Source organism: Erinaceus europaeus, chromosome 15 (assembly GCF_950295315.1).
Source record: "Erinaceus europaeus chromosome 15, mEriEur2.1, whole genome shotgun sequence".
NCBI lineage: Eukaryota > Metazoa > Chordata > Mammalia > Eulipotyphla > Erinaceidae > Erinaceus > Erinaceus europaeus.
In genome coordinates this window covers 95,091,340-95,117,611 of record NC_080176.1, presented here as the reverse complement: position 1 = coordinate 95,117,611, position 26,272 = coordinate 95,091,340, and the positions used below count along the sequence as shown (strand labels likewise).

Here is a 26,272-nt window from a genome sequence, read left to right as displayed (position 1 = left end):
GAGGGAGGAGACAGAGGGAGAGAGACACACAGGAAGAGAGAGAGAAAGGGAGAGGGAGGAGACAGGGGGAGAGAGACACACAGGAAGAGAGAGAGAAAGGGAGAGGGAGGAGACAGAGGGGGAGAGAGACACACAGGAAGAGAGAGAGAAAGGGAGAGGGAGGAGACAGGGGGAGAGACACACAGGAAGAGAGAGAGAAAGGGAGAGGGAGGAGACGGGGAGAGACACACAGGAAGAGAGAGAGAAAGGGAGAGGGAGGAGACAGAGGGGGAGAGAGACACACAGGAAGAGAGAGAGAAAGGGAGAGGGAGGAGACAGAGGGGGAGAGACACACAGGAAGAGAGAGAGAAAGGGAGAGGGAGGAGACAGAGGGGAGAGAGACACACAGGAAGAGAGAGAGAAAGGGAGAGGGAGGAGACAGAGGGGGAGAGACACACAGGAAGAGAGAGAGAAAGGGAGAGGGAGGAGACAGAGGGGAGAGAGACACACAGGAAGAGAGAGAGAAAGGGAGAGGGAGGAGACAGAGGGTGAGAGAGACACAGGAAGAGAGAGAGAAAGGGAGAGGGAGGAGACAGAGGGGGAGAGACACACAGGAAGAGAGAGAGAAAGGGAGAGGGAGGAGACAGAGGGGGAGAGACACACAGGAAGAGAGAGAGAAAGGGAGAGGGAGGAGACAGGGGGAGAGAGACACACAGGAAGAGAGAGAGAAAGGGAGAGGGAGGAGACAGGGGGAGAGAGACACACAGGAAGAGAGAGAGAAAGGGAGAGGGAGGAGACAGAGGGGGAGAGACACACAGGAAGAGAGAGAGAAAGGGAGAGGGAGGAGACAGAGGGTGAGAGACACACAGGAAGAGAGAGAGAAAGGGAGAGGGAGGAGACAGGGGGAGAGAGACACACAGGAAGAGAGAGAGAAAGGGAGAGGGAGGAGACAGAGGGGGAGAGACACACAGGAAGAGAGAGAGAAAGGGAGAGGGAGGAGACAGAGGGGAGAGAGACACACAGGAAGAGAGAGAGAAAGGGAGAGGGAGGAGACAGAGGGTGAGAGAGACACAGGAAGAGAGAGAGAAAGGGAGAGGGAGGAGACAGAGGGGGAGAGACACACAGGAAGAGAGAGAGAAAGGGAGAGGGAGGAGACAGAGGGTGAGAGAGACACAGGAAGAGAGAGAGAAAGGGAGAGGGAGGAGACAGAGGGGGAGAGACACACAGGAAGAGAGAGAGAAAGGGAGAGGGAGGAGACAGAGGGGGAGAGACACACAGGAAGAGAGAGAGAAAGGGAGAGGGAGGAGACAGAGGGGGAGAGACACACAGGAAGAGAGAGAGAAAGGGAGAGGGAGGAGACAGAGGGGGAGAGAGACACACAGGAAGAGAGAGAGAAAGGGAGAGGGAGGAGACAGAGGGGGAGAGAGAGAGAAAGGGAGAGGGAGGAGACAGGGAGAGAGACACACAAGAAGAGAGAGAGAAAGGGAGAGGGAGGAGACAGAGGGGGAGAGAGAGACACAGGAAGAGAGAGAGAAAGGGAGAGGGAGGAGACGGAGAGAGACACAGGAAGAGAGAGAGAAAGGGAGAGGGAGGAGACAGGGGGAGAGACACACAGGAAGAGAGAGAGAAAGGGAGAGGGAGGAGACAGAGGGGGAGAGACACACAGGAAGAGAGAGAGAAAGGGAGAGGGAGGAGACAGAGGGGGAGAGAGACACACAGGAAGAGAGAGAGAAAGGGAGAGGGAGGAGACAGAGGGGGAGAGAGACACACAGGAAGAGAGAGAGAAAGGGAGAGGGAGGAGACAGAGGGGGAGAGAGACACACAGGAAGAGAGAGAAAGGGAGAGGGAGGAGACAGAGGGGGAGAGAGACACACAGGAAGAGAGAGAGAAAGGGAGAGGGAGGAGACAGAGGGGGAGAGAGACACACAGGAAGAGAGAGAGAAAGGGAGAGGGAGGAGACAGAGGGTGAGAGAGACACAGGAAGAGAGAGAGAAAGGGAGAGGGAGGAGACAGAGGGGGAGAGACACACAGGAAGAGAGAGAGAAAGGGAGAGGGAGGAGACAGAGGGGGAGAGACACACAGGAAGAGAGAGAGAAAGGGAGAGGGAGGAGACAGAGGGGGAGAGAGACACACAGGAAGAGAGAGAGAAAGGGAGAGGGAGGAGACAGAGGGGGAGAGAGAGAGAAAGGGAGAGGGAGGAGACAGGGAGAGAGACACACAAGAAGAGAGAGAGAAAGGGAGAGGGAGGAGACAGAGGGTGAGAGAGACACAGGAAGAGAGAGAGAAAGGGAGAGGGAGGAGACAGAGGGGGAGAGACACACAGGAAGAGAGAGAGAAAGGGAGAGGGAGGAGACAGAGGGGGAGAGACACACAGGAAGAGAGAGAGAAAGGGAGAGGGAGGAGACAGAGGGGGAGAGACACACAGGAAGAGAGAGAGAAAGGGAGAGGGAGGAGACAGAGGGGGAGAGAGACACAGGAAGAGAGAGAGAAAGGGAGAGGGAGGAGACAGAGGGGGAGAGACACACAGGAAGAGAGAGAGAAAGGGAGAGGGAGGAGACAGAGGGGGAGAGACACACAGGAAGAGAGAGAGAAAGGGAGAGGGAGGAGACAGAGGGGGAGAGACACACAGGAAGAGAGAGAGAAAGGGAGAGGGAGGAGACAGAGGGGGAGAGAGACACACAGGAAGAGAGAGAGAAAGGGAGAGGGAGGAGACAGAGGGGGAGAGAGAGAGAAAGGGAGAGGGAGGAGACAGGGAGAGAGACACACAAGAAGAGAGAGAGAAAGGGAGAGGGAGGAGACAGAGGGGGAGAGAGAGACACAGGAAGAGAGAGAGAAAGGGAGAGGGAGGAGACGGAGAGAGACACAGGAAGAGAGAGAGAAAGGGAGAGGGAGGAGACAGGGGGAGAGACACACAGGAAGAGAGAGAGAAAGGGAGAGGGAGGAGACAGAGGGGGAGAGACACACAGGAAGAGAGAGAGAAAGGGAGAGGGAGGAGACAGAGGGGGAGAGAGACACACAGGAAGAGAGAGAGAAAGGGAGAGGGAGGAGACAGAGGGGGAGAGAGACACACAGGAAGAGAGAGAGAAAGGGAGAGGGAGGAGACAGAGGGGGAGAGAGACACACAGGAAGAGAGAGAGAAAGGGAGAGATATAGAGAGGGAGGAGACGGGGACAGAGACACAGTGAGAAAGGAAGAGGGAGGGGGGAGAGAAAGAGAGAGGAGGGAGAGGGAGGGAAGGAGGTGCAGCTCTGCTCCAGTCTCTGCTGTGCACCCCAATGGTCAGCTGGTCAGTGGGCAGCTGGGTGCAGTGGGCATGATCTCAGGGTTGGAGTCCCTCCTGGACCTCAGCCCTCACTCAGCTCCAGCCCTCAGCCCTTCACCCTTCAAACCTTCAGCTGCCCACTCCTCAGCCTCTTAGCTCTAGCCCACAAACACGCAGCCCTCAACCACTCAGCTCACCTTTAACACCTTAAACCGCAAGACGCTCAGCCCCTAAGCTCCAACTCCCAAAGCCATATCCCCTCACAACTCAGCCAGCAGAGCCGCACCCAGTCAGCCCATCAGCTCTAGCCCTCACTCATCACACCTCAGCCATCAGCAACTAATCCCAGCATTCACTCCTCAAACCACAGCACCTCACCCACATGCCACTCAGCCCCAAAGGCATAAGCACTTCAGCCCCAAACCCGCAACCACACCCACGTGGACACTCAGCCCTCATCCCCATCCACTCAGCCCGTGGCCCTCAGCTCCTCAACCCTCAGCCCCTCAGCCCTCAGGCCCTCAGCCCCTCAGCCCCTCAGACCCTCAGCCCTCAGACCCTCTGCCCCTCAGCCACTCAGCCCTCAGCCCCTCAGACCCTCGGCCCTCAGCCCTCAGACCCTCTGCCCCTCAGCCCCTCAGCCCTCAGACCCTCAGCCCCTCTGCCCCTCAGCCCCTCAGCCCCTCAGCCCTCAGACCCTCAACCCCTCTGCCCCTCAGCCCCTCAGCTCTCAGCCCTCAGCCCATCAGCCCTCAGCCCTCGACCCTCAGCCCTCAGCCCCTCAGCCCCTCAGCCCTCAGCCCCTCAGCCCTCAGCCCCTCAGCCCTCAGACCCTCAGCCCTCAGACCCTCAGACCCTCAGCCCTCAGCCCCTCATACCCTCAGCCCTCAGCCCCTCAGCCCCTCAGACCCTCAGCCCTCAGCCCCTCAGACCCTCAGCCCTCAGACCCTCAGCCCTCAGCCCTCAGACCCTCAGCTCTCACCCTCTCACCCCCTCAGCCCCAGCCCGCAGCCCCAGCTCTGCAGACCCCAGGACACTCCTGATGTGCCATGAGGATGGTGCTGACTGCGCTGGGGTTTCGGTGGCCTCAGTGGCCCTGACAGCTGAGGTATTTTGGAGCCTCACAGCACAGACGACACCATCCAGGCTAATTAGCTTTACCGAACAAAAGGTGGTTCTCTTCGCAGTGGCCACGTGACAGACCCTGCCCTTGGCCTGGGGGTTCACTGTGGACCTCGAGAAAGATGCTTAGATGGCAGCAGCAAGCGGTGGGGGCAGCTCTCTGAGTGGCCCGGTCACTGCCCTGGAGGCCCGCTGTGTGGCCGTCCCTTCCCGGCATCCCGTGTGCCCACCCTCCTAGTGGGCATGGTCAGAGGGTCTCAGGGCATCTGCCTTCCTGCCACCCCGGCTGGGGGCTCCTACAGGGCAAGGCGGGGCACTGGGGGTCCTGGAGAGCTGGGGGAGGACTTGGGGAGTGTGACTGAACCATGGCAGCACCTGTCACCCAAAAAGGCTCCTGACGCAGAGAGGACAGGCGACTCAAGGAGTTGGTCAATGCCAACAGGGAAGAGTGTCCCTGGAGGTGAGGTGACAGGGCCGCGTGTCTGCAGAGGTGAGGTGACAGGGCCGCGTGTCCCTGGAGGTGAGGTGACAGGGCCGCGTGTCTGCAGAGGTGAGGTGATAGGGCCGCGTATCCCCGGAGGTGAGGTGACAGGGCCAAGTGTCCCCGGAGGTGAGGTGACAGGGCTGCGTGTCCCCAGAGGTGAGGTGACAGGGCCGCGTGTGCCCAGCAGCGTGTGTCCGACTGAGCTCTTGCCCGCAGGACCTGTTCTCCATCCGCGCCTACGTGTGCGCCCAGAAGCCCCAGATGGACATCCACAGCTTCGAAGGCACCTTCACCAGGGTGAGTCCCCGCCATGCACCTCCGGGCCCTGCGCCTCGGCCCTGCGTCCTGGGGTCATCCAGAGGCCCGGGCGGCACAGGGTGGGGGCTGGTCCTGTGGGCAAGTGCTGTGTGAGGGTGCTGCTCAGTTCCCGCGGCCTGTGTTGTGTCTGGATTGTGCGAAGGCCACTTGTCCTCTGCACTGGGAGGCGTGAAGGGCCGTGTGCAGCAGGGTCACCGCACAGGGCGGGGGCCTGTGTCTGTCCTGAGCCGCCAGCCACACCCAGGCCCTGGGGCTGGCCGAGCAGGGAGGCAAGGTCAAGTCCTCTCTGAGGAGGTCACCTGGCTGTCACATGGGGTGTCAGGTCCTCTCTGAGGTCACCTGGCTGTCACATGGGGTGTCAGGTCCTCTCTGAGGAGGTCACCTGACTGTCACATGGGGTGTCAGATCCTGTCTGAGGTCACCTGGCTGTCACATGGGGTGTCAGATCCTCTCTGAGGTCACGTGGCTGTCACATGGGATGTTAGGTCCTCTCTAAGGTCACGTGGCTGTCACATGGGGTGTCAGGTCCTCTCTGAGGTCACCTGGCTGTCACATGGGGTGTCAGATCCTCTCTGAGGTCACGTGGCTGTCACATGGGGTGTCAGGTCCTCTCTGAGGTCACGTGGGTGTCACATGGGGTGTCAGATCCTCTCTGAGGTCACGTGGCTGTCACATGGGGTGTCAGGTCCTCTCTGAGGTCACCTGGCTGTCACATGGGGTGTCAGATCCTCTCTGAAGTCACGTGGCTGTCACATGGGGTGTCAGGTCCTCTCTGAGGTCACCTGGCTGTCACATGGGGTGTCAGGTCCTCTCTGAGGTCACCTGGCTGTCACATGGGGTGTCAGATCCTCTCTGAGGTCACCTGGCTGTCACATGGGGTGTCAGGTCCTCTCTGAGGAGGTCACCTGGCTGTCACATGGGGTGTCAGATCCTCTCTGAGGTCACCTGGGGGTCACATGGGGTGTCAGATCCTCTCTGAGGTCACGTGGCTGTCACATGGGGTGTCAGGTCCTGTCTGAGGTCACGTGGCTGTCACATGGGGTGTCAGGTCCTCTCTGAGGTCACGTGGCTGTCACATGGGGTGTCAGGTCCTGTCTGAGGTCACGTGGCTGTCACATGGGGTGTCAGGTCCTGTCTGAGGTCATGTGGCTGTCACATGGGGTGTCAGGTCCTCTCTGAGGAAGTCACCTGGCTGTCACATGGGGTGTCAGGTCCTCTCTGAGGTCACGTGGGTGTCACGTGAGGTGTCAGGTCCTCTCTGAGGTCACATGGCTGTCACATGGGGTGTCAGGTCCTCTCTGAGGTCACCTGGGGGTCACATGGTGTCTTGGTCTTCTCTGAGGTCATGTGGCTGTCACATGGGGTCTAGGTCCTCTCAGGTCACGTGGCTGTCACAAGGGGTTTTGTACATTCTTCTGAGCCTGTCTCTGGGCTCCTCAGCCTTCCCTGTGACTGACTGTCTCTGAACATCCTCCCCATGGCTCCCATGAGGGGCCCAGTTGGAAACAGGGTGCTCTGCCCCGGACGAGGCCCCTAGGAGGGGCAGATACTTGGGGAGGGGTCTCCCCAGGACCCCCTGAGGCAGGATGGGCACTGTCTGCCCCGACTCCCCGAGTGCAGGGGCTGGGAGCATGTATCAGGCACTGGGGGACCCTGCGAGAGTGGACATCTCCCTGAATGCCCAAGCGCCCCCAGGAACAAGCTCCCAACAGCCCCCAGAACATCAGTCCCCCGCGCGGGCACCTGCACACATCTTGTGAGCGTCGTGTTCCACCCCCTTTTCACTTCCTCTCCCTGCTGCTCAGGTGGCCAAAGCCGGTACTGTGGGCTGGGGACCTGCAGCCATTGCCATGTTCTTGCCCTCACAGGAGGACAGCGACCCGCCTGTCCACGAGAGTCTCAGCATTGAAAACACGCTGTGGGCCAGCGCTGTGGTCGCCTCAGGTGAGCACCAGCCCTATGCAGTCTCACACACAGACGGCAGAAGTGCCGGGAGTTCAGACACACAGAGATGGATCACAGGCTACCCACGCACAGACATGTCCACTCTAGTGTGAGCCCCACAAGCAAAGTATGTTCCGTCAGGGGCCCACAGGCAGAGAGAGCAGTTCCGTCAGGAGCCCACGGGCAGAGAGAGCACAGTTCCGTCAGGAGCCCACGGGCAGAGAGAGCGCAGTTCAGTCAGGAGCCCACGGGCAGAGAGAGCGCAGTTCAGTCAGGGGCCCACGGGCAGAGAGAGCGCAGTTCAGTCAGGAGCCCACGGGCAGAGAGAGCGCAGTTCAGTCAGGGGCCCACGGGCAGAGAGAGCGCAGTTCAGTCAGGGGCCCACGGGCAGAGAGAGCGCAGTTCAGTCAGGAGCCCACGGGCAGAGAGAGCGCAGTTCAGTCAGGAGCCCACGGGCAGAGAGAGCGCAGTTCAGTCAGGGGCCCACGGGCAGAGAGAGCGCAGTTCAGTCAGGTGCCCACGGGCAGAGAGAGCGCAGTTCAGTCAGGTGCCCACGGGCAGAGAGAGCGCAGTTCAGTCAGGGGCCCACGGGCAGAGAGAGCGCAGTTCAGTCAGGGGCCCACGGGCAGAGAGAGCGCAGTTCAGTCAGGGGCCCACGGGCAGAGAGAGCGCAGTTCAGTCAGGGGCCCACGGGCAGAGAGAGCGCAGTTCAGTCAGGGGCCCACGGGCAGAGAGAGCGCAGTTCAGTCAGGGGCCCACGGGCAGAGAGAGCGCAGTTCAGTCAGGGGCCCACGGGCAGAGAGAGCGCAGTTCAGTCAGGGGCCCACGGGCAGAGAGAGCGCAGTTCAGTCAGGGGCCCACGGGCAGAGAGAGCGCAGTTCAGTCAGGGGCCCACGGGCAGAGAGAGCGCAGTTCAGTCAGGGGCCCACGGGCAGAGAGAGCGCAGTTCAGTCAGGGGCCCACGGGCAGAGAGAGCGCAGTTCAGTCAGGTGCCCACGGGCAGAGAGAGCGCAGTTCAGTCAGGGGCCCACGGGCAGAGAGAGCGCAGTTCAGTCAGGGGCCCACGGGCAGAGAGAGCGCAGTTCAGTCAGGTGCCCACGGGCAGAGAGAGCACAGTTCCGTCAGGTGCCCACGGGCGTTGCTGTGAGCTCAGGCGAGCGTCACCCCAGTCGTAGGCTCTCAGCGCTGAGGAAGGACTGAGCCTCTGCCCTGGAAGGCCTGCGCGTGGTCTGGGTGTCCTCGGTGTCCTCGGCTGGCCGGCCTTACTGGCTCGCCGTGAGCCGTCCCGCCAGGTGTCCTCAGTGCCACCCCGTGCCCAGGCGCCTCCAGACCCTGCAGTGACTGGCGGCTCTCGTGTGCTGGTGCCGGAGACACTTGAGCGGGTGGCGGTGGGCTGGCACGGGGCCCGGTGGGGATAGGGCACCACACCCAGTCTGGGGGAGCCTGGAGAGCCGAGGCAGGTCCCTGGACTGACACCCTGTGGCCTGTCCCCTGGGCGGCACCGCCCTTCGCGTGGGCAGCGGTGTGATGCCCCCCTCGGGTGGCTGAGCACGCCGGCTGGGGCCCCCGGCTGTCCTTGACGCCCGCGGTAGCGGTCCCACCCCTTCGCCCTGGCGGGAGGAGCCCCATGCCCAGAGCCAGACCCCCACGGCCGCAGCCTGTGTCTGGGAGCGACCCCTGCCCTGCCCGGGGCCCACAAGCTTGTCAGGGTTCCGGTCCCTTCCTCCCCTGCATCTCCCGGGCAGGCGTGTGCCAGACCATCTGACCCCTGACCTCAGCCAGAGTGTTGTGAACCCTGACCCCTGACCTCCGCGAGAGGGTGCCGAGCAGAGCTGGGGCCTCCGGACGTCCAAGGCCGAGAGGGCTCACGCCGCATGCGAGTGGCTGTCAGACACCCCGCTGTCCTGTCCGAGCACGGCCTCCTCACAGGGCAGACTCCTCAGGGCGCCGCCGGCCCGGCCTCACCCTCGCCCTCCCTGCGGGGACTCTCGCTCTCAGGCCGCTCGCGGGCAGCGTCTCAGTGAAGGGCTGAGGGGCTCCCACCTCGTTGCCCAGGGCAGCTCCCCCAGGGTGCAGGTCATGTGAGCTTGGGGTCAGGGTGGGCGCTCCTCCCTCCCGCAGGAGGTGGGATGAGTGCTCCTCACATTCTCTCTTGCCACCGAGTGAACACCAAGACCCTGAAAGCTGAGTCAGATGGACTTAGCAGGTGGACTTGGTTCTGCCCCGGTCCAGGGAGCCCATGGTGTCCCAGCACAGGCGTAAGGCTGGTCTCCTGTCTCCACAGGTACGGTCCTAGGTGTGGTCATTTACACGGGACAGGAGACTCGAAGTGTGATGAATACGTCCCACCCCAAAAACAAGGTAGGCCAGCCAAGGGTGCCCACTCTTACCACCCACCCAGAAACAAGGTAGGCCAGCCAAGGGCGCCCGCTCTTACCACCCACCCAAAAACAAGGTAGGCTAGCCAAGGGCGCCCACTCTTAGCACCCACCCAATAAAAGGTAGGCCAGCCAAGGGCACCCACTCTTAGCACCCACCCAATAAAAGGTAGGCCAGCCAAGGGCGCCCACTCTTACCACCCACCCAAAAACAAGGTAGGCCAGCCAAGGGCACCCGCTCTTACCACCCACCCAATAAAAGGTAGGCCAGCCAAGGGCGCCCACTCTTACCACCCACCTAAAAACAAGGTAGGCCAGGCAAAGGGGGCCCACTCTTACCACCCACCCAATACAAGGTAGGCCAGCCAAGGACGCCCGCTCTTACCACCCACCTAAAAACAGGTAGAGGGGGTCGGGTGGTAGCGCAACAGGTTAAACGCACATAAAAACAAGGTAGGCCAGGCAAAGGGGGCCCGCTCTTACCACCCCTACCCACCTAAAAAGAAGGTAGGCCAGCCAAGGACTCCCACTCTTACCACCCACCCAATACAAGGTAGGCCAGCCAAGGGAGCCCCTTCTTGTCACACCTCCCCCCCCCCATAGGAGGAGCAACCTGCCCCTGGTTCTGGCCCCCCTGCCCAGCCTGCCTGGCTGCCCCCGCCCCCCTGTAATGCCCACTCAGTCCAGAGGTCTTCCTGACCTAACCCCCCATCCACTCTGTGGACTGGGTCGCAGCTTTCCTTGCTAATCTTGAACTTTCACCTTTCCTGAGGACGGTCATCTTGTAAGGTGTCTGTCTCTGACGGCAGCACATTGTAGGTCTAGTTTTGAACTTTGACCTTTCCTGAGGACGGTCATCTTGTAAGGTGTCTGTCTCTGTGGCACCTCGTCTGATGGCAGCACATTGTAGGCCTAGTCTTGAACTTTGACCTTTCCTGAGGACGGTCATCTTGTAAGGTGTCTGTCTCTGTGGCACCTCGTCTGACGGCAGCACATTGTAGGTCTAGTCTTCCCATCTGTCTGATGGAAGTGAGTTCAGGTGTTTGACTTAGAGAAGCAGGTGAAACCAAGTTAGTTTACAAGTTGCTGGTTGCGCTCTGAAACCCTCCTCCTCCTTCGCTCAGAGATGCCCAACTGTTGAATGAAATGTTTCTGGGGTTTGCTATCCCTAGTGTGAGCTGGGTGTTTCCTTCTGTCCCCTGAGGGGCCGCCTGGGGGTTCCTTCCTGCTGTGTCTTCTGTGGGAAGCATGGACTTCAGGCCGCTTGGGGAGTCAGACCAGAGTGAGTCCTCACACGAGTTTCTGTCGGGGAGCAGCAGCCTCCATAGTCCGTGAAGCCCTTGAGGCGAGGTCTGCCCCCCAGTGGCCGGGGTGCCCACAGGGGGTGCCTCCTGCCCACCTGGGTGCTGGGGACAACGGCCTGGGTGCTGGGGACAGCGGCGTGGGTCTGCCTCACAGTGGCCAGGGTGCCCACAGGGGTGGCTCCTGCCCGCCTGGGTGCTGGGGACAACGGCCTGGGTGCTGGGGACAGCAGCGTGGGTCTGCCTCACAGTGGCCAGGGTGCCCACAGGGGTGGCTCCTGCCCGCCTGGGTGCTGGGGACAGCAGCCTGGGTGCTGGGGACAGCGGTGTGGGTCTGCCTCACAGTGGCCAGGGTGCCCACAGGGGTGGCTCCTGCCCGCCTGGGTGCTGGGGACAGCGGTGTGGGTCTGCCTCACAGTGGCCAGGGTGCCCACAGGGGTGGCTCCTGCCCGCCTGGGTGCTGGGGACAACGGCCTGGGTGCTGGGGACAGCGGCGTGGGTCTGCCTCACAGTGGCCAGGGTGCCCACAGGGGTGGCTCCTGCCCGCCTGGGTGCTGGGGACAGCGGCGTGGGTCTGCCTCACAGTGGCTGGGGTGCCCACAGGGGTGGCTCCTGCCTGCCTGGGTGCTGGGGACAGCAGTGTGGGTCTGCCCTTCTGAGCACATTCAGGGCTGTGGGCTGGGCTGGGCTGGGCTGGGCTGGGCTGGGGGGATCTGCCTTCCGTGGGCTCCGAGCAGCAGGCCAATGGGTGGGCAGCCTTGTGGGACCACATACCATGCCATGACGCCTGTTCTGCTCAGCTAGCCGGCTGAGGCCCGTCCTCGTCACTGTGACTCCCGCCTGGGCCAGTGGCCCTAGTGCCATCTCAGCCCTGTGCTGGCCTCTGCCCTCAGCCGCTGGCTTGTCCTGTGGCTGGTGTCCCAGTCATGTGGTGACGCCACCTCGACCAGGGGCCTCGCATGTCCCACCGTCCTGAGTCCTCCCCCTCACCTGACCCTTCTCCCTGGTGCTCAACTCTCACCCCAGAGGCTGGACCCTGCTGAGCAGATGCAGAGCATGCAGAGGAAGAAGGGGAGAGGGTGGGAGCACAGAGAGGAGGCGAGAGGGCAGGAGCACGGAGAGGAGGGGACAGGGTGGGAGCATGGAGAGGAGGGGACAGGGTGGGAGCACGGAGAGGAGGGGACAGGGTGGGAGCATGGAGAGGAGGGGACAGGGTGGGAGCACGGAGAGGAGGGTAGGGTAGGAGCACGGGGAGGAGGGAGAGAGTGAGAGCACGGAGAGGAGGGAGAGGGTGGGAGCACGGAGAGGAGGGGACAGGGTGGGAGCACGGAGAGGAGGGGACAGGGTGGGAGCATGGAGAGGAGGGAGAGGGTGGGAGCACGGAGAGGAGGGGACAGGGTGGGAGCACGGAGAGGAGGGGACAGGGTGGGAGCACGGAGAGGAGGGGAGAGGGTGGGAGCACAGAGAGGAGGGAGAGGGTGGGAGCACGGAGAGGAGGGGACAGGGTGGGAGCACGGAGAGGAGGGGGCAGGGTGGGAGCACGGAGAGGAGGGGGCAGGGTGGGAGCACGGAGAGGAGGGGGCAGGGTGGGAGCACGGAGAGGAGGGGACAGGGTGGGAGCACGGAGAGGAGGGACAGGGTGGGAGCACGGAGAGGAGGGGACAGGGTGGGAGCACGGAGAGGAGGGGACAGGGTGGGAGCACGGAGAGGAGGGGACAGGGTGGGAGCACGGAGAGGAGGGGGCAGGGTGGGAGCACGGAGAGGAGGGGGCAGGGTGGGAGCACAGAGAGGAGGGACAGGGTGGGAGCACGGAGAGGAGGGACAGGGTGGGAGCACGGAGAGGAGGGGGCAGGGTGGGAGCACGGGGAGGAGGGAGAGGGTGGGAGCACGGAGAGGAGGCCATAGTGGCGGCACAGGAAGACGGAGGCACCCTGGGTGGGGAGCTGGGTGCAGTCACAGGCAGGTGGTCGCCTCTTCCAAGCCCCGAGAGCTGGGGCTCAGTGTGGCTGGTGGAAACAGGACCTGTGGGGCAAGGCTGGGCCTAAGAGGGGAGGCTGGGCTGGGGCAGGATGGGGCTCCTTCCTGGGGTCAGGACAGGTGGGCATGGCCGACCTGGGCCGGGGAGGAGGTACCGAGAGTGGCCCTGACCTGGTCTCACCACTCAGTCCCCCCAGGACACACCTGTGTCACCCCCACTCGGTTCCCCACTCACATGCCCCTGGTCTGGGGTCCCAGCCACTGGCTGTCCCTGACCCCCCCCCAGGAAGAGCCCCCACCCAGGCCCATTCTGGTAGGAGTGCCCACCCACCCCCTAGAACATGCCTCCACTGCCTGAACTATGCCCCAGCTCTGTGGGAAGCTTTCCGCTATTGCCCGTCTACCTGCACCTAGACTGTGCCACCTTGCTCGTCACGAGGGGTGACGTGCCACCCCGTCCACGGGCCCCACGTGCTGGCTGAACCATGGAGCTCCCACGCTCAGCCCCGGCTTGGCCTTCCTGGGTGCCCTGGTCTCGGGCCTGTATCTGTACCTGGCCTGGCCCTGTGGCCGCCCTGGGGACTCTTTGCGCTGTGGACAGGCCCACTGTGTCCAGGTGCCTCAGCCTGCCCATGGGGGCACACTGGCCTAGTGGTGCCCCAGCCCCTCCCTGCGCCACCCCCGGCCCCTCCCTGCCCCTGAGGACCCAGGGCCTCCAGACTTAGTCACACAAAATTCTGAGCCAATCAAAAGTCTTTGTTATTAGGGAATTACTTTTACAGTAATATTTTGCGGAGGTTTAAATTATAAGGCACATGCGTGACTAACGGCTGCTTGGTGACGCCAACTGGAGTCACATTAATAGAACTTGGCCACATGGGAGGGAACGTGGCTCCAGGGAGACTGTTACAGGCTGGCACTCTCTTGCCAGTCATGACGCCAGCTGCCAGAGGCCAGGTGCCAAGACTAGGTGATCCCATGGTGACCGTGGGCAGTACCACTGCTCCCCACATGTGCTGGCTGCTGGGAAGACGCTGTCATGCCTCACAGACAGACAGACAGCCCCACTGCTTCTCACCGCTGGCACCGCTGGACTGCCAAGGTCCCCTGATCATGAAGTCTGTCTTTCTCAGTTGACTGTCTCTCAGTGACTGACGGCCAGGTGTTACTCTCTGCTGACTGTCTCTCCCAGTGACTGACGGCCAGGTGTTACTCTCTGCTGACTGTCTCTCTGTGACTGACGGCCAGGTGTTACACTCTGCTGACTGTCTCTCCCAGTGACTGATGGCCAGGTGTTACTCTCTGCTGACTGTCTCTCCCAGTGACTGACAGCCAGGTGTTACTCTCTGCTGACTGTCTCTCCCAGTGACTGACGGCCAGGTGTTACTCTCTGCTGACTGTCTCTCTCAGTGACTGACGGCCAGGTGTTACTCTCTGCTGACTGTCTCTCTCAGTGACTGACGGCCAGGTGTTACTCTCTGCTGACTGTCTCTCTCAGTGACTGACGGCCAGGTGTTACTCTCTGCTGACTATCTCTCATTACTGCCGGCCAGGTGTTATATTCTGCTGCCTGGTCCCAGACTTGGTCATGTGTGCTGGGCCCCTGACTGTGATCCAGGGCAGTGGCCTGAGCCATCCTCCACCATATCCTCAGCAGCTGTGATGTGACTCCCCTGACTGGGCAGAAGGGGATTCCCAGGCACCCACAGATGTCCTCTCAACCCATGTGGCCTGTCATGTAGCCTTGGGGTATGTGGTCTAGGTGGCCCAGCAGCCATGCCATGGCTGACCATGGTCTGTGAGACTGAGGTCTGAGCTGCCACACTGTACTGAACCACCCACCACTGGGCTAGACTGCCCACCTCTGGACTGGACCACCACTGGACTGAACTGCTCACCACTAGACCGCCCACTACTGGACTGGACTACCACCACTGGACTGAACTGCCCGCCACTGGACCGCCCACCACTGGACTGAACTGCCCACCACTGGACTGGACCACCACCACTGGACTGAACTGCCCACCACTGGACCGGACACCACTGGAGCCTCAGAACAAGGAGGAGCCATGCCTGTGCCCGCTGGCCTGTGGCAGCAGCTTGCATGCAGCACAATTTAGAAAAGGATTTATTTTGTTTTGGTTGACTATTTAGTCATTCAAGCAACAATTTTGTTAACTTAAAGTCAATAATTTGTCTTTTTATTGCAATCACAAAAATTGTTTCATAGCCTTAAGATACAGACATGGTCTGGGAGTGAGCTACAGAGAACAGAATTCTCATCACGGATCAATTTAATACGTTTTTAATTCCAAACAATATAAAGAAAAATGACTGCGTCCCGGTGTAATGTCCCCGGCGGTGAGCGTCTGCCCCCTGTCCCGGGGCTGCTCCCTCCCACACACGCCCGTGCCTCACCCGGCGGCGCCCGCTCTGGCCACTGCCTGTGCAGCCCTGCCTGGTGGAGAGCCCCCATCGCCTGTGCCAGCTGGGCTCAGCCCGGTGCAGGCAGAGGCGCTACCTGCAAGGTGACGTAGGGGTGCCGGCTAACCAGAGTGAAATGTGGAGGGTTCCTGGGTACTTAGAGTGCCCATGTTACCTGCCCGAGTCCACCTGGTGCTTAGTTTAAATCACCTTGAGTATAACCAACATGCTGGGCTGAGAGTGCACGTTCTGTCTTTATGTTCCTCCAAAGTCACCACATTTAAGACAAAATGGGGCCAGGGAGATCGCACGATGGTGGAGCCCAGGATGTGCCTGCAAGAAGCTCTCACAGGTTCAGCCCCGACTCTACCATATGCCAGAGAGAGCAGAGCTCAGGTGTGTGAGTATGTGTCTTATGAGAGATATGAAATCTTGTCCCCACACCTATGGACATCAAATTTTTGACCAGGGCCCACAATATTAAATGGAGAAAAGAGTCTCTTCTTCAAATGGTTCTGGGAAAATTGGATTGAAACAAGCAGAAGCATGAAACTGAACCACTTCATCTCACCATAAACAACAGTAAACTCCAACTAGATCAAGGATTTGGACATTGAACCAGAAGCCGTCAAATGCTTGGAGGAAACACTGGCAGAACCCTTTTGATCCAAGCTTTATGGATGTCCTAAAGGACTCAAGTCTGATAGCAAGGAAAACAAAAATAAACTCGGGACTACATCAAACTGAAAAGCTTCTGCACAGCAAAAGAAACCCCCACCCAAAGAGACTCCTCACAGGGTGCGAGATCTTCACATGTCACACATCAGACAAGAGGCTAACAACCAAAACATATAAAGAGCTCAGCAAAAAGAGAACTAATGACCCCACCCAAAAATGGGGAGAGGATATGAACAGAATATTCACCGAACAAGAGACCCAAAAGGCAAAAAAAAAAAAAAAAAAAACTATGAAAAAAATGCTCCAAGTCACTTATTGTCAGAGAAATACAAATAAAGACAACATTGAGACACCACTCCACCCCTGTGAGAATGTCACACATCAGAAAAGGCAGCAGCAAATGCTGGAGAGGCTGTGGGGACAGAGGAGCCTCCTCACTGCTGCTGGGAATGTCACTGGGTCCAGCCCCTGTGGAGAGCAGCCTGGAGACTCTCAGAAGGCTGGAAGGGGACCTGCCCTGTGACCCTGCAGTTCCTTTCCTGGGGACAGACCCTAAGGAACCCAACACACCCATCCAGAGAGATCTGTGTGCACCTGTGTTCACAGCAGCACAATGTGTAACAGCCAAAACCTGGGAGCAACCCAGGTGTCCAACAACAGGTGAGGGGCTGAGAAAGCTGTGGTGTATATACACAGTGGAATACTACTCAGCTGTGAAGAGTGATGGAGTCACCTTCTTCCCCTCCTCCTGGATGGAGCCGGAAGGAATCCTGGGAAGTGAGATCAGCCCGAGAGAGGAGGATGCAGATGGGCTGGTCTCACTCAGGGGCAGAAGTGGAGACATGAGAATAGAAGGGGAAACTCCAAGTAGGACGTGGACTGGGTTTGCTGTCTTGCCCCAAAGTCAAGGACTCTGGGGGTGGGGGGCTTTCAGGTCCTGGTGCTGATGGAGGAGGAGGCCCTGGGGGGGGGGGGAGAGTGTTGTAGAGGCCTGTCCTGGTGAGATTGTCCCTATGTGCCAATAAGTGTACAATAAGCCTTTAAACTCCCATTTAAAAAAAGGGAAAAAATCTTCCCATATTCACCCTTCTGTTTCTGACTTAATTCACTTAACATGTCCTCTTCAAGCTCCATCCAAGATGGAGACATTAATCCCCCAATAAAGGGGGGAAAATCTTAAAAAACAAACAAAAACCTAGGAACCTAATTGAAAGGGTTAAAGGACAGAATAGGAATTCTGGGTGGATTTTGTAGAATGTGATTCCCGTTGCTCGTTATTGATCGTGAACAGAGAGCAGTCTAGTCTCTTTCTCCATGTAAATCCTATACAGGAGGGCAGCACACCTGGCTGAGCACATACATCACCAGGCACAAGGACCTGGGTTCAAGCCCCCTACTCCCCACCTGCACGGGAAAGATTTTAGGTAGTGAAGCAGGGCTGCAGGTGTCTGCCTGGCGCTCTCTTGCTCTCTCTCTCTCTCTCTCCCCGTCTTTGTCCCTTCCCTCTCAGCTTCTATACATCCAACAGGTAGATACTGTTTAAAGACTAAACAAGTGAGAAGTGTAGACACGCTTACTCTTGCTCTGCTGTGGTGGTGGCCTCAGCCCCCAGGGCTGGCCAGGTCTCTCAGAGGCCCGGGCCCTGTCCTCACTGGGCTGCTCCCTCAACCCCCTCTGAGGGCAGCAGAACCAGCCCCATGCAGGGGCCCACAGCAGCCACCACGCAGACACAGCAGCTCAGAGTGGGACTCTCAGAGGATCGGAGTGGAAGGTGTGAGCACAGGTCAGCACCCACGGGACTGCCCAGCTGTTGGGTGATGGGACACTTCCTGGTCCTGGCACAGGGTCTTCCTGCCCATGAGAAGGATCACAGGGCCTCAGGGCCATGGGTGGGATGGGGGTCCACTCACACCTGCAGGTTCAGGAGTCTGAGTAGGTGTGGATGTGCGACGGGGCGATGTGTGAGCCTGGCCGTGAGATGACAGACATGGACACGCCCTGGCTCATCGGCCAGGTTCCCCCAGAGCTTGGTGGCACTTAGCATCTGGCTGTGCTGTCCCCAGGCTGCTGGGCAGCCTAGCCCTGTTCTCATGCTACGTGTGTGTTGGGGTGACCTGGCCTTCTGACCTCTGCTGTGGGGGGATGGGGTGTGACTGTCCTCTGACCTCAGCTCTGGAGGGGTATGGCCTTGTCCTCTGACCTCTGCTGGGGAGGGTGGAGGATGGCCTTGTCCTCTGACCTTTGCTAGAGGGGGGAGGGTGGCCTTGCCCCCTGACCTCTGCTGTGTGTGTAGAGGGGGTGTAGCCTTGTCCTCTGACCTCTGCTCGGGGGAGGGTGGCCTTGTCCTCTGACCTCTGCTGGAGAGGGGGGAGGATGGCCTTGCCCTCTGACCTCTGCTGTGTGTGTGGAGGGGGTGTAGCCTTGTCCTCTGACCTCTGCTGGGGAGGGGGGAGGTTGGTCTTGTCCTCTGACCTCTGCTGGGGAAGGGGGAGGATGGCCTTGCCCTCTGACCTCTGCTGGGGGGAGGTTGGTCTTGTCCTCTGACCTCTGCTGTGGGGGGAGGTTGGTCTTGTCCTCTGACCTCTGCTGTGGGGAGGTTGGTCTTGTCCTCTGACCTCTGCTGTGGGGGGGAGGTTGGTCTTGTCCTCTGACCTCTGCTGGGGGGAGGTTGGTCTTGTCCTCTGACCTCTGCTGGGGGGAGGTTGGCCTTGTCCTCTGACCTCTGCTGTGGGGGGAGGGTGGCCTTGTCCTCTGACCTCTGCTGTGGGGGGAGGGTGGCCTTGTCCTCTGACCTCTGCTGGGGGGATCCATCCCCATGCCGGTAGCAGCCTGACCCTCCGACCTTGCTGTGGCCGCACCCAGAGCCGCCCCCTCACCCAGTTCTGCAGGAGCCCCTCCCGCTCTGTCTACTTCCCCGGGGTCTGTGGCTGCCGGCCAGCGGCTGACCGGAGGCTCCGCCTGTGGACAGGGCCCTTCCTCGGCCGCCCCGTGCAGAGCCGTGCGGTCCCCAGGGTCTGCAGGGTCCCGGCGCCACCCGCTCCCGTCCCCCGGGCCCGATGTGGCCCGCCGCCCGCGGGGCGTCCTCCAGCCCTCAGTGGATGGACGGGCGGCTCGGTGGGCTGCCAGGGCTCCCTGCGAGCGCGAGCCGGAGCCTCCTGTCTCGCGGCCGTCCCCGTGGCGGGCACAGCTGACGGTGGCCCGGGAGCCGTGTGCATCGCAGTTTACAGAATGAAGCCAGCTGTGTTGCCCCGCTCGCCGTGGCTTCCTGACACGCGCCATTAAACCTCATTAGCTGCTTCCTTTTCCAAAGATTCTTGGAGTCTTGAGCATCGCATATTAACGTTTTCTGCCCCTCAACTGGAAATTATTCGCTTTATTGTAGAGTGTCAACTCGCTCTGGTTTCTGATGCGCTCTAATTGGTACTTTGGAGCGTAATCATCGCGAGCTACCACGCCATGCGTTCTTTATTTGGAAATTAATACAGACCTTTTCACTTTGTCTGTCAATCTGAGCAGCTTCCCGCACAATCCCAGCCCGAGCTGCTCACAAGCCAGTGGGTATGAAGTGGGTCAGAAGCGTCCGTGGGGACACCCGTCGCGCCAGAATTTTAGGCCGTTGAAGAGACTCACATTTTGCCGAGATGCCGGTCTTCAGGAGAGTTTCATGATGAAAGGTGGTTGCGCAAGAAGAAAAGTTTATCTGACCTTGCGCCACCCAGCCTGTGAGCCGTGAGCCGTGAGCCCACTGCCTCCCCTCCACGGCAGACAAAGGGCTCCCTCGGACCTCCGCTCTGGCTCTGGCTCCGGGCTCCGGGCTCCGGGCTCCAGCCCTGGCTTCAGGATCCAGGCTCTGGGCTCCAGCTCTGGGGCTGTCCCTCCCCACCGTGAGCCCTGCTGGCAGGCGGGGGGCTGGAGGTGTTTCAGCTGCCACCCAGATAACGGCATGTGGGGCCTGTGGCTCTGGGCAGGGCGTGGGCGGCAGGGAGCCGGCTTTGAAGGCACCAGCAGGGTTCCAGGTTTGGTTTCTGACATGGGGTGGGGGGGCTTAAGTGGTCCCCAAAAGGAAACCTTGTGGGGTGCTTGCACCCTGAAGAGCCGCCCCCACGGCCGGCTGCACTCCCCAGGGGACCGTGCTCTCTGGGCTGGCGCTCAGGTGACGTCCCAGATGAGTCACTGGCGCTTCAGGCTGGGTGTCCCTGCTGGCGGCATCTGGCGGTGCCTTCCTTGCATGGAGTGGCCCCTCCGCGCAGCTTCTGGGGAGCCTCGGGGCTTAGGGAGGAGCGCTCCCGGGGGCGGGGGCCCTTGTGCTGTCCCCCACCCACCCACCACAGGCGCAGCTTTCTCTCTGCTCCTGTTGGGGATGCCCGAATCCTCAGGGCCCCAGGGTGAGGTAATGGAGGCCTAGAAGGGCTGGCCTGTGCGGGTGGGTACCCCCTGCACTGGGGGCCCTGCGGCCGGGCTTGGCCCCCTCACGCCAGACACAACCCAAGCAGGAGCCCTGGGGTCACGGAGCAGGTCTGGACACTGGCAGGGAAGGTGCCCAGGACCCCGGGCCTCGGAGTATCTGAGGGCGGCCGGCAGTCCAGCCCCACCCGGTGTGCTGAATGGGGCAGCGGGTGGGACTCTGAGCAGGATGGGTCAGGGCAGCCTGCTGGACACACAGTGAGGTCAGGGGTCAGGGCAGCCGTGGGGTCAGGGCAGCGTGCTGGACACACAGTGAGGTCAGGGGTCAGAGCGGCTGTGGGATCAGGGCAGCATGCTGGACACACAGTGAGGTCAGGGGTCAGAGCGGCCGTGGGGTCAGGGCAGCCTGCTGGACACACAGTGAGGTCAGGGGTCAGAGCGGCCGTGGGGTCAGGGCAGCCTGCTGGACACACAGTGAGGTCAGGGGTCAGGGCGGCTGTGGAGTCAGGGCAGCCTGCTGGACACACAGTGAGGTCAGGGGTCAGGGCGGCCGTGGGGTCAGGGCAGCCTACTGGGCACACAGTGAGGTCAGGGGTCAGGGCGGCCGTGGGGTCAGGGCAGCCTGCTGGACACACAGTGAGGTCAGGGGTCAGGGCGGCCGTGGGGTCAGGGCAGCCTACTGGGCACACAGTGAGGTCAGGGGTCAGGGTGGCCGTGGAGTCAGGGCAGCCTACTGGGCACACAGTGAGGTCAGGGGTCAGGGCGGCCGTGGGGTCAGGGCAGCCTACTGGGCACACAGTGAGGTCAGGGGTCAGGGCAGCTGTGGGGTCAGGGCAGCCTGCTGGACACACAGTGAGGTCAGGGGTCAGGGCAGCTGTGGGGTCAGGGCAGCCTGCTGGACACACAGTGAGGTCAGGGGTCAGGGCAGCTGTGGGGTCAGGGCAGCCTGCTGGACACACAGTGAGGTCAGGGGTCAGGGCAGCTGTGGGGTCAGGGCAGCCTACTGGGCACACAGTGAGGTCAGGGGTCAGGGCAGCCTGCTGGACACACAGCGAGGTCAGGGGTCAGAGCAGCTGTGGGGTCAGGGCAGCCTGCTGGACACACAGTGAGGTCAGGGATCAGGGCAGCCGAGGTTGTGCTGAACGGGCTGACTGTCCAGGCTGCCGTGCCCTCGGGCCTGAATCCCCAGGTTCCGGAAGGAGCCCCCCACTGGTGGCAACCCCCCACCCCCACCCTGGCACCATTCATGGTGCAGCCGGTGGACTCTGCCAGCTGAGGATGGGCTGAGGACTCTGGGTACCCGGTGGGGCTCTGGCGCCCTCTGCTGGCTGGCCGCAGCATAACACCCGCCTCCCTTGCTGAGCTGGACAGACCCCCCCAGAGGCTGCCCACCCCCGAGTGTCCACAGGACCCCCTCCACATACACACTCATGCTCTGGCACACGGCCATGGCCCTTCCAGACACAGCTCCTGACCCGTCCTGGGAATTGGTGTCAGTGTGGGTGGCAAGGGCCAGAGTGGACTTGAGGGAGCTGGTCCTGAGTGGACTTGAGGGAGCTGGTCCTGAGTGGACTTGAGGGGCTGGTCCTGAGTGGACTTGAGGGGCTGGTCCTGAGTGGACTTGAGGGAGCTGGTCCTGAGTGGACTTGAGGGAGCTGGTCCTGAGGGGGCTGGTCCTGAGTGGACTTGAGGGAGCTGGTCCTGAGTGGACTTGAGGGGGCTGGTCCTGAGTGGACTTGAGGGGCTGGTCCTGAGTGGACTTGAGGGAGCTGGTCCTGAGTGGACTTGAGGGGCTGGTCCTGAGTGGACTTGAGGGAGCTGGTCCTGAGTGGACTTGAGGGGCTGGTCCTGAGTGGACTTGAGGGGCTGGTCCTGAGTGGACTTGAGAGGCTGGTCCTGAGTAGACTTGAGGGGCTGGTCCTGAGTGGACTTGAGGGGCTGGTCCTGAGTGGACTTGAGGGAGCTGGTCCTGAGTGGACTTGAGGGGCTGGTCCTGAGTGGACTTGAGGGAGCTGGTCCTGAGTGAACTTGAGGGAGCTGGTCCTGAGTGGACTTGGGGGGCTGGTCCTGAGTGGACTTGGGGGGCTGGTCCTGAGTGGACTTGGGGGTGTGCCTGTCCTGCACACGCAGCTTCATTTTGTCAGAGAACGAAGCTACAGGGAGGCCGGGGTACCCTCCCCTTCGCCATCAGCGGGATCTGGGCGAGTGGGGGAAGAGTGTGCTGGGCGTGTGTGGGTGGCGTCTGCACCGTTGCTGAGTCTTTCCCTGACGGGATGAACAATGGCTTCATTGGCCCCTCATCACTCCGGAGCTGGCCCTGGAGCGCGCTCTGCCTCCCTGCCTTCATTTTTCTTCATTTTAACCCCCAAACCTATTTTTCTCAATAATTCAAACACAGGCCATGGAGGCGCTGAAGGAGCAGAAATTGCGAGATATTTGTCCTTCTCGTGCAGCTTCTTAGTGGACTCGAAGGGGGGAGGGGCAGCCCTGCCAGAAGCTTCCAGAAGGGCCCCGCCCCGCCGACTGCCCACGGAGACGGGGCGTCCGCAGGATGGTGGGGCAGGGCCCCGTTCTCACAGGGTGTGGGTGAGCTCAGGCCCTGGCCTGTAACCCCTCTCCCCAGAGGCTGCTGCCTGGGTCCCTGGCCCCTCTGAGCCGTGTGTCCCTCAGGTGGGCCTGCTGGACCTGGAGCTAAACCAACTGACCAAGGCTCTGTTCGTGGCGCTGGTGGTGCTGTCCCTGGTCATGGTGGCCCTGCAGGGCTTTGTGGGCCCCTGGTACCGCAGCCTCTTCCGCTTCCTCCTGCTCTTCTCCTACATCATCCCCATCAGGTAGGCACTGCCCTCTCTGCGGCCACGGGAGCCCCGGGCACAGGAGCACAACCCGGGGCCTGGCTGCATCTTGGCAGCGGGGGGTGGGCCGGGGACCGCACTGTTCCCGCTGGGGCCTCTGTCCCGTGCCCTGGCCTCCGGCCCCAAGGTCTGAGTGTGCAGTGACACTGGGCACGGCCTGCCGGGTTCCCAACGCGTCACGGGACGGTCCGACCTGCCGCAGCAGCCGTGCGCCTGCAGACTTGCAGTCGCTCTGGGTCACTGCGGCCATCAGGCCTGGAGAAGGGTGGAGCTGCTGTCCTCTGCCCCCACACACCTGCCACCTCTCAGTCTGGGGGTCCTGAGAGTGGCAGGAGGAAAGAGTCCAGTGTACAGGTGGGGGCTCACTCTCCTGTGCTGAGCTCTCCAAGACTGGTCACTCGGGGCATCCCCCTCCCCCACCCCAAATGGTCACCCGGCCCCAGGCATCACCCCCACCCCAGATGGTCACTCAGTGCCCTATGCATCCCCCTCTCCCACCCCAGATGGTCACTCGGGGTCCTGGTTATCCCCCTCCCCCCAGATAGTCACTCAGGGCCCTGAGCATCCCCCTCCCCCACCCCAGATGGTCATTCAGGGCCCTGGGCACCCCCGTCCCCCACCCCAGATGGTCATTCAGTGCCCTGTGCATCCCCCTCCCCCACCCCAGATGGTCACTCGGGGTCCTGGGTATCCCCCTCCCCCCAGATAGTCACTCAGGGCCCTGGGCACCCCTGTCCCCCACCCTAGATGGTCACTCAGGGCCCTGGGTATCCCCACTCCCAGATGGTCACTCAGGGAGGTCGGGCTCCAGGACACGCTGACCATGTGCTGTGCTCCCAGCCTGCGTGTGAACCTGGACATGGGCAAGGCGGCATGTGGCTGGATGATCATGAGGGACCAGAGCATCCCCGGCACCGTGGTGCGGACCAGCACCATCCCCGAGGAACTGGGCCGGCTGGTGTACCTGCTGACCGACAAGACAGGTGAGTGGGCGCCCCCAGGAGAGGCCCTGGCATACCTGCTGGCCCACAAGACAGGTGAGTGGGCGCCCCCAGGAGAGGCCCTGGCATACCTGCTGACTGACAAGACAGGTGAGTGGGCGCCCCCAGGAGAGGCCCTGGCATACCTGCTGACCCACAAGACAGGTGCGCTGCCGCCCCACCATCCTGAGCTCACCCCGCCCCAGGCAGCGGGGAGCCCAGGGTAGCAAGGTGCCGGGCTGGCTGGGGGTGCCTCTTCCCGGGTGTGTGCTCTCTGGGCTGGAGAGAACGCCACCGGAGCCAGCCTGGGCTGCTGCTCACTCAGCGACGCGAGGGAGATGACCCAGGAACAGACTCGTGGCAGTGAGGCGATGCAATGTCTTTATTGATCAGAGAGCCCAGGCTTTTAAAGGTCGGACCCAGAAGTGGCAAGTCGGAAACAGAAATGGCTAGGAAAGGGGGCGGAGAAAGGCAAAAGGGCTGGAAAGGTAGGAACTTCCTTAGCAACTGTTGTGAGAGTTTTAACTGGTGGAATTAATATTACCCTGCAGGCAGGGAGGGTCTTGAGGGTAGAAAGAAGATCGATCAAAGGAATGGAATGGGTGGGGGTCTTTCCTGCAAAACAGTGATCATGTAGATGATAAGTCTGAGAAGACGAGAGGATGGATGTCCCCTCAAGTCAAGTCCTGCCAAGCTCAACCACATCCTCACAATTTCCCAACAGCAGGGAGCCCAGGACATCAGGGAGCCCAGGGCTGTGGGCAGCGGGGAGCCCAGGGCAGCGAGGAGCCATGGCAGTGGGCAGCAGGGAGCCCAGGGCTGTGGGCAGCAGGGAGCCCAGGGCTGTGGGCAGCGGGGAGCCCAGGGCAGCGAGGAGCCATGGCAGTGGGCAGCGGGGAGCCAGGGCAGTGGGCAGCAGGGAGCCCAGGGCTGTGGGCAGCGAGGAGCCCAGGGCTGTGGGCAGCGGGGAGCCCAGGGCTGTGGGCAGCGGGGAGCCCAGGGCAGCGAGGAGCCATGGCAGTGGGCAGCAGGGAGCCCAGGGCTGTGGGCAGCAGGGAGCCCAGGGCAGCGAGGAGCCCAGGGCTGTGGGCAGCGGGGAGCCCAGGGCTTTGGGCAGCGGGGAGCCCAGGGCTGTGGCCAGCGGGGAGCCCCGTGCTGTGGGCAGCGGGGAGCCCAGGGCTGTGGGCAGCGGGGAGCCCAGGGCAGCGAGGAGCCCAGGACTGTGGGCAGCAGGGAGCCCAGGGCTGTGGGCAGCGAGGAGCCATGGCAGTGGGCAGCAGGGAGCCCAGGGCTGTGGGCAGCAGGGAGCCCAGGGTAGTGAGGAGCCCAGGGCTGTGGGCAGCGGGGAGCCCAGGGCTGTGGGCAGCGGGGAGCCCAGGGCTGTGGGCAGTGGGGAGCCCAGGGCTGTGGGCAGCGGGGAGCCCAGGGCTGTGGGCAGCAGGGAGCCAGGGCTGTGGGCAGCGGGGAGCCCAGGGCTGTGGGCAGCGGGGAGCCCAGGGCTGTGGGCAGCGAGGAGCCAGGGCTGTGGGCAGCAGGGAGCCCAGGGCTGTGGGCAGCAGGGGGTCCAGGGCTGTGGGCAGCAGGCAGCCCAGGGCTGTGGGCAGCGAGGAGCCATGGCAGTGGGCAGCAGGGGGTCCAGGGCTGTGGGCAGCAGGGAGCCCAGGGCTGTGGGCAGCGGGGAGCCCAGGGCTGTGGGCAGCGGGGAGCCCATGGCTGTGGGCAGCGGGGAGCCCAGGGCTGTGGGCAGCGGGGAGCCCAGGGCTGTGGGCAGCGGGGAGCCCAGGGCTGTGGGCAGCGGGGATTCAGGGCAATGGCAAGCACAGGGCAGTGGGCAGCAGTGTTCTGTCCTGTGTCTGGTGGCCGGGTCACTCGCAGCCTGTGCATCACGGCTTCTGTGTGAGAGCTTGTGCACAGCACGTGGGCCCAGGGGAACCTCTCTCCCAGCTCTGAGCTCCGCAGCCCCGTCACCTGTGTCCTGTCACTTGCCTATCCCTCGGCCGTCACGTGACTGGGGTCCCCATCATGTGCGGCGTGATCGGGTGGCACCGAGGAGCCCCAGCACGGCGAGGATGGGGTGCCCCATCTCCTACAGTGTCACCTCCGGACTCAGAACTGGGGCCTCGGGCCGGGGGTCAGAGCAGGTGACTGGGAGCTGTCGGCAGTGGGCAG

General features: G+C 61.9%; 1 protein-coding gene across 10 annotated transcripts in view; it reads left to right on the top strand.

Moving 5' to 3' along the window:
- The window catches only part of ATP9B (ATPase phospholipid transporting 9B (putative)), a 68,415-nt gene that overhangs the window by 31,748 nt on the left and 10,395 nt on the right, over positions 1–26,272 (top strand). For all 10 annotated transcript variants that reach the window (XR_009545107.1, XR_009545108.1, XM_060174069.1 and 7 more), the window contains 5 exons: positions 5,064–5,144; positions 7,034–7,109; positions 9,394–9,470; positions 22,942–23,102; positions 23,964–24,106. Coding sequence is in view for 8 of the 10 variants with exons in the window: in XM_060174069.1 (XP_060030052.1) it covers positions 5,064–5,144; positions 7,034–7,109; positions 9,394–9,470; positions 22,942–23,102; positions 23,964–24,106 (538 nt within the window). In the remaining 2 variants the exon portion in view is untranslated. The remainder of the gene's footprint in view (positions 1–5,063; positions 5,145–7,033; positions 7,110–9,393; positions 9,471–22,941; positions 23,103–23,963; positions 24,107–26,272) is intronic.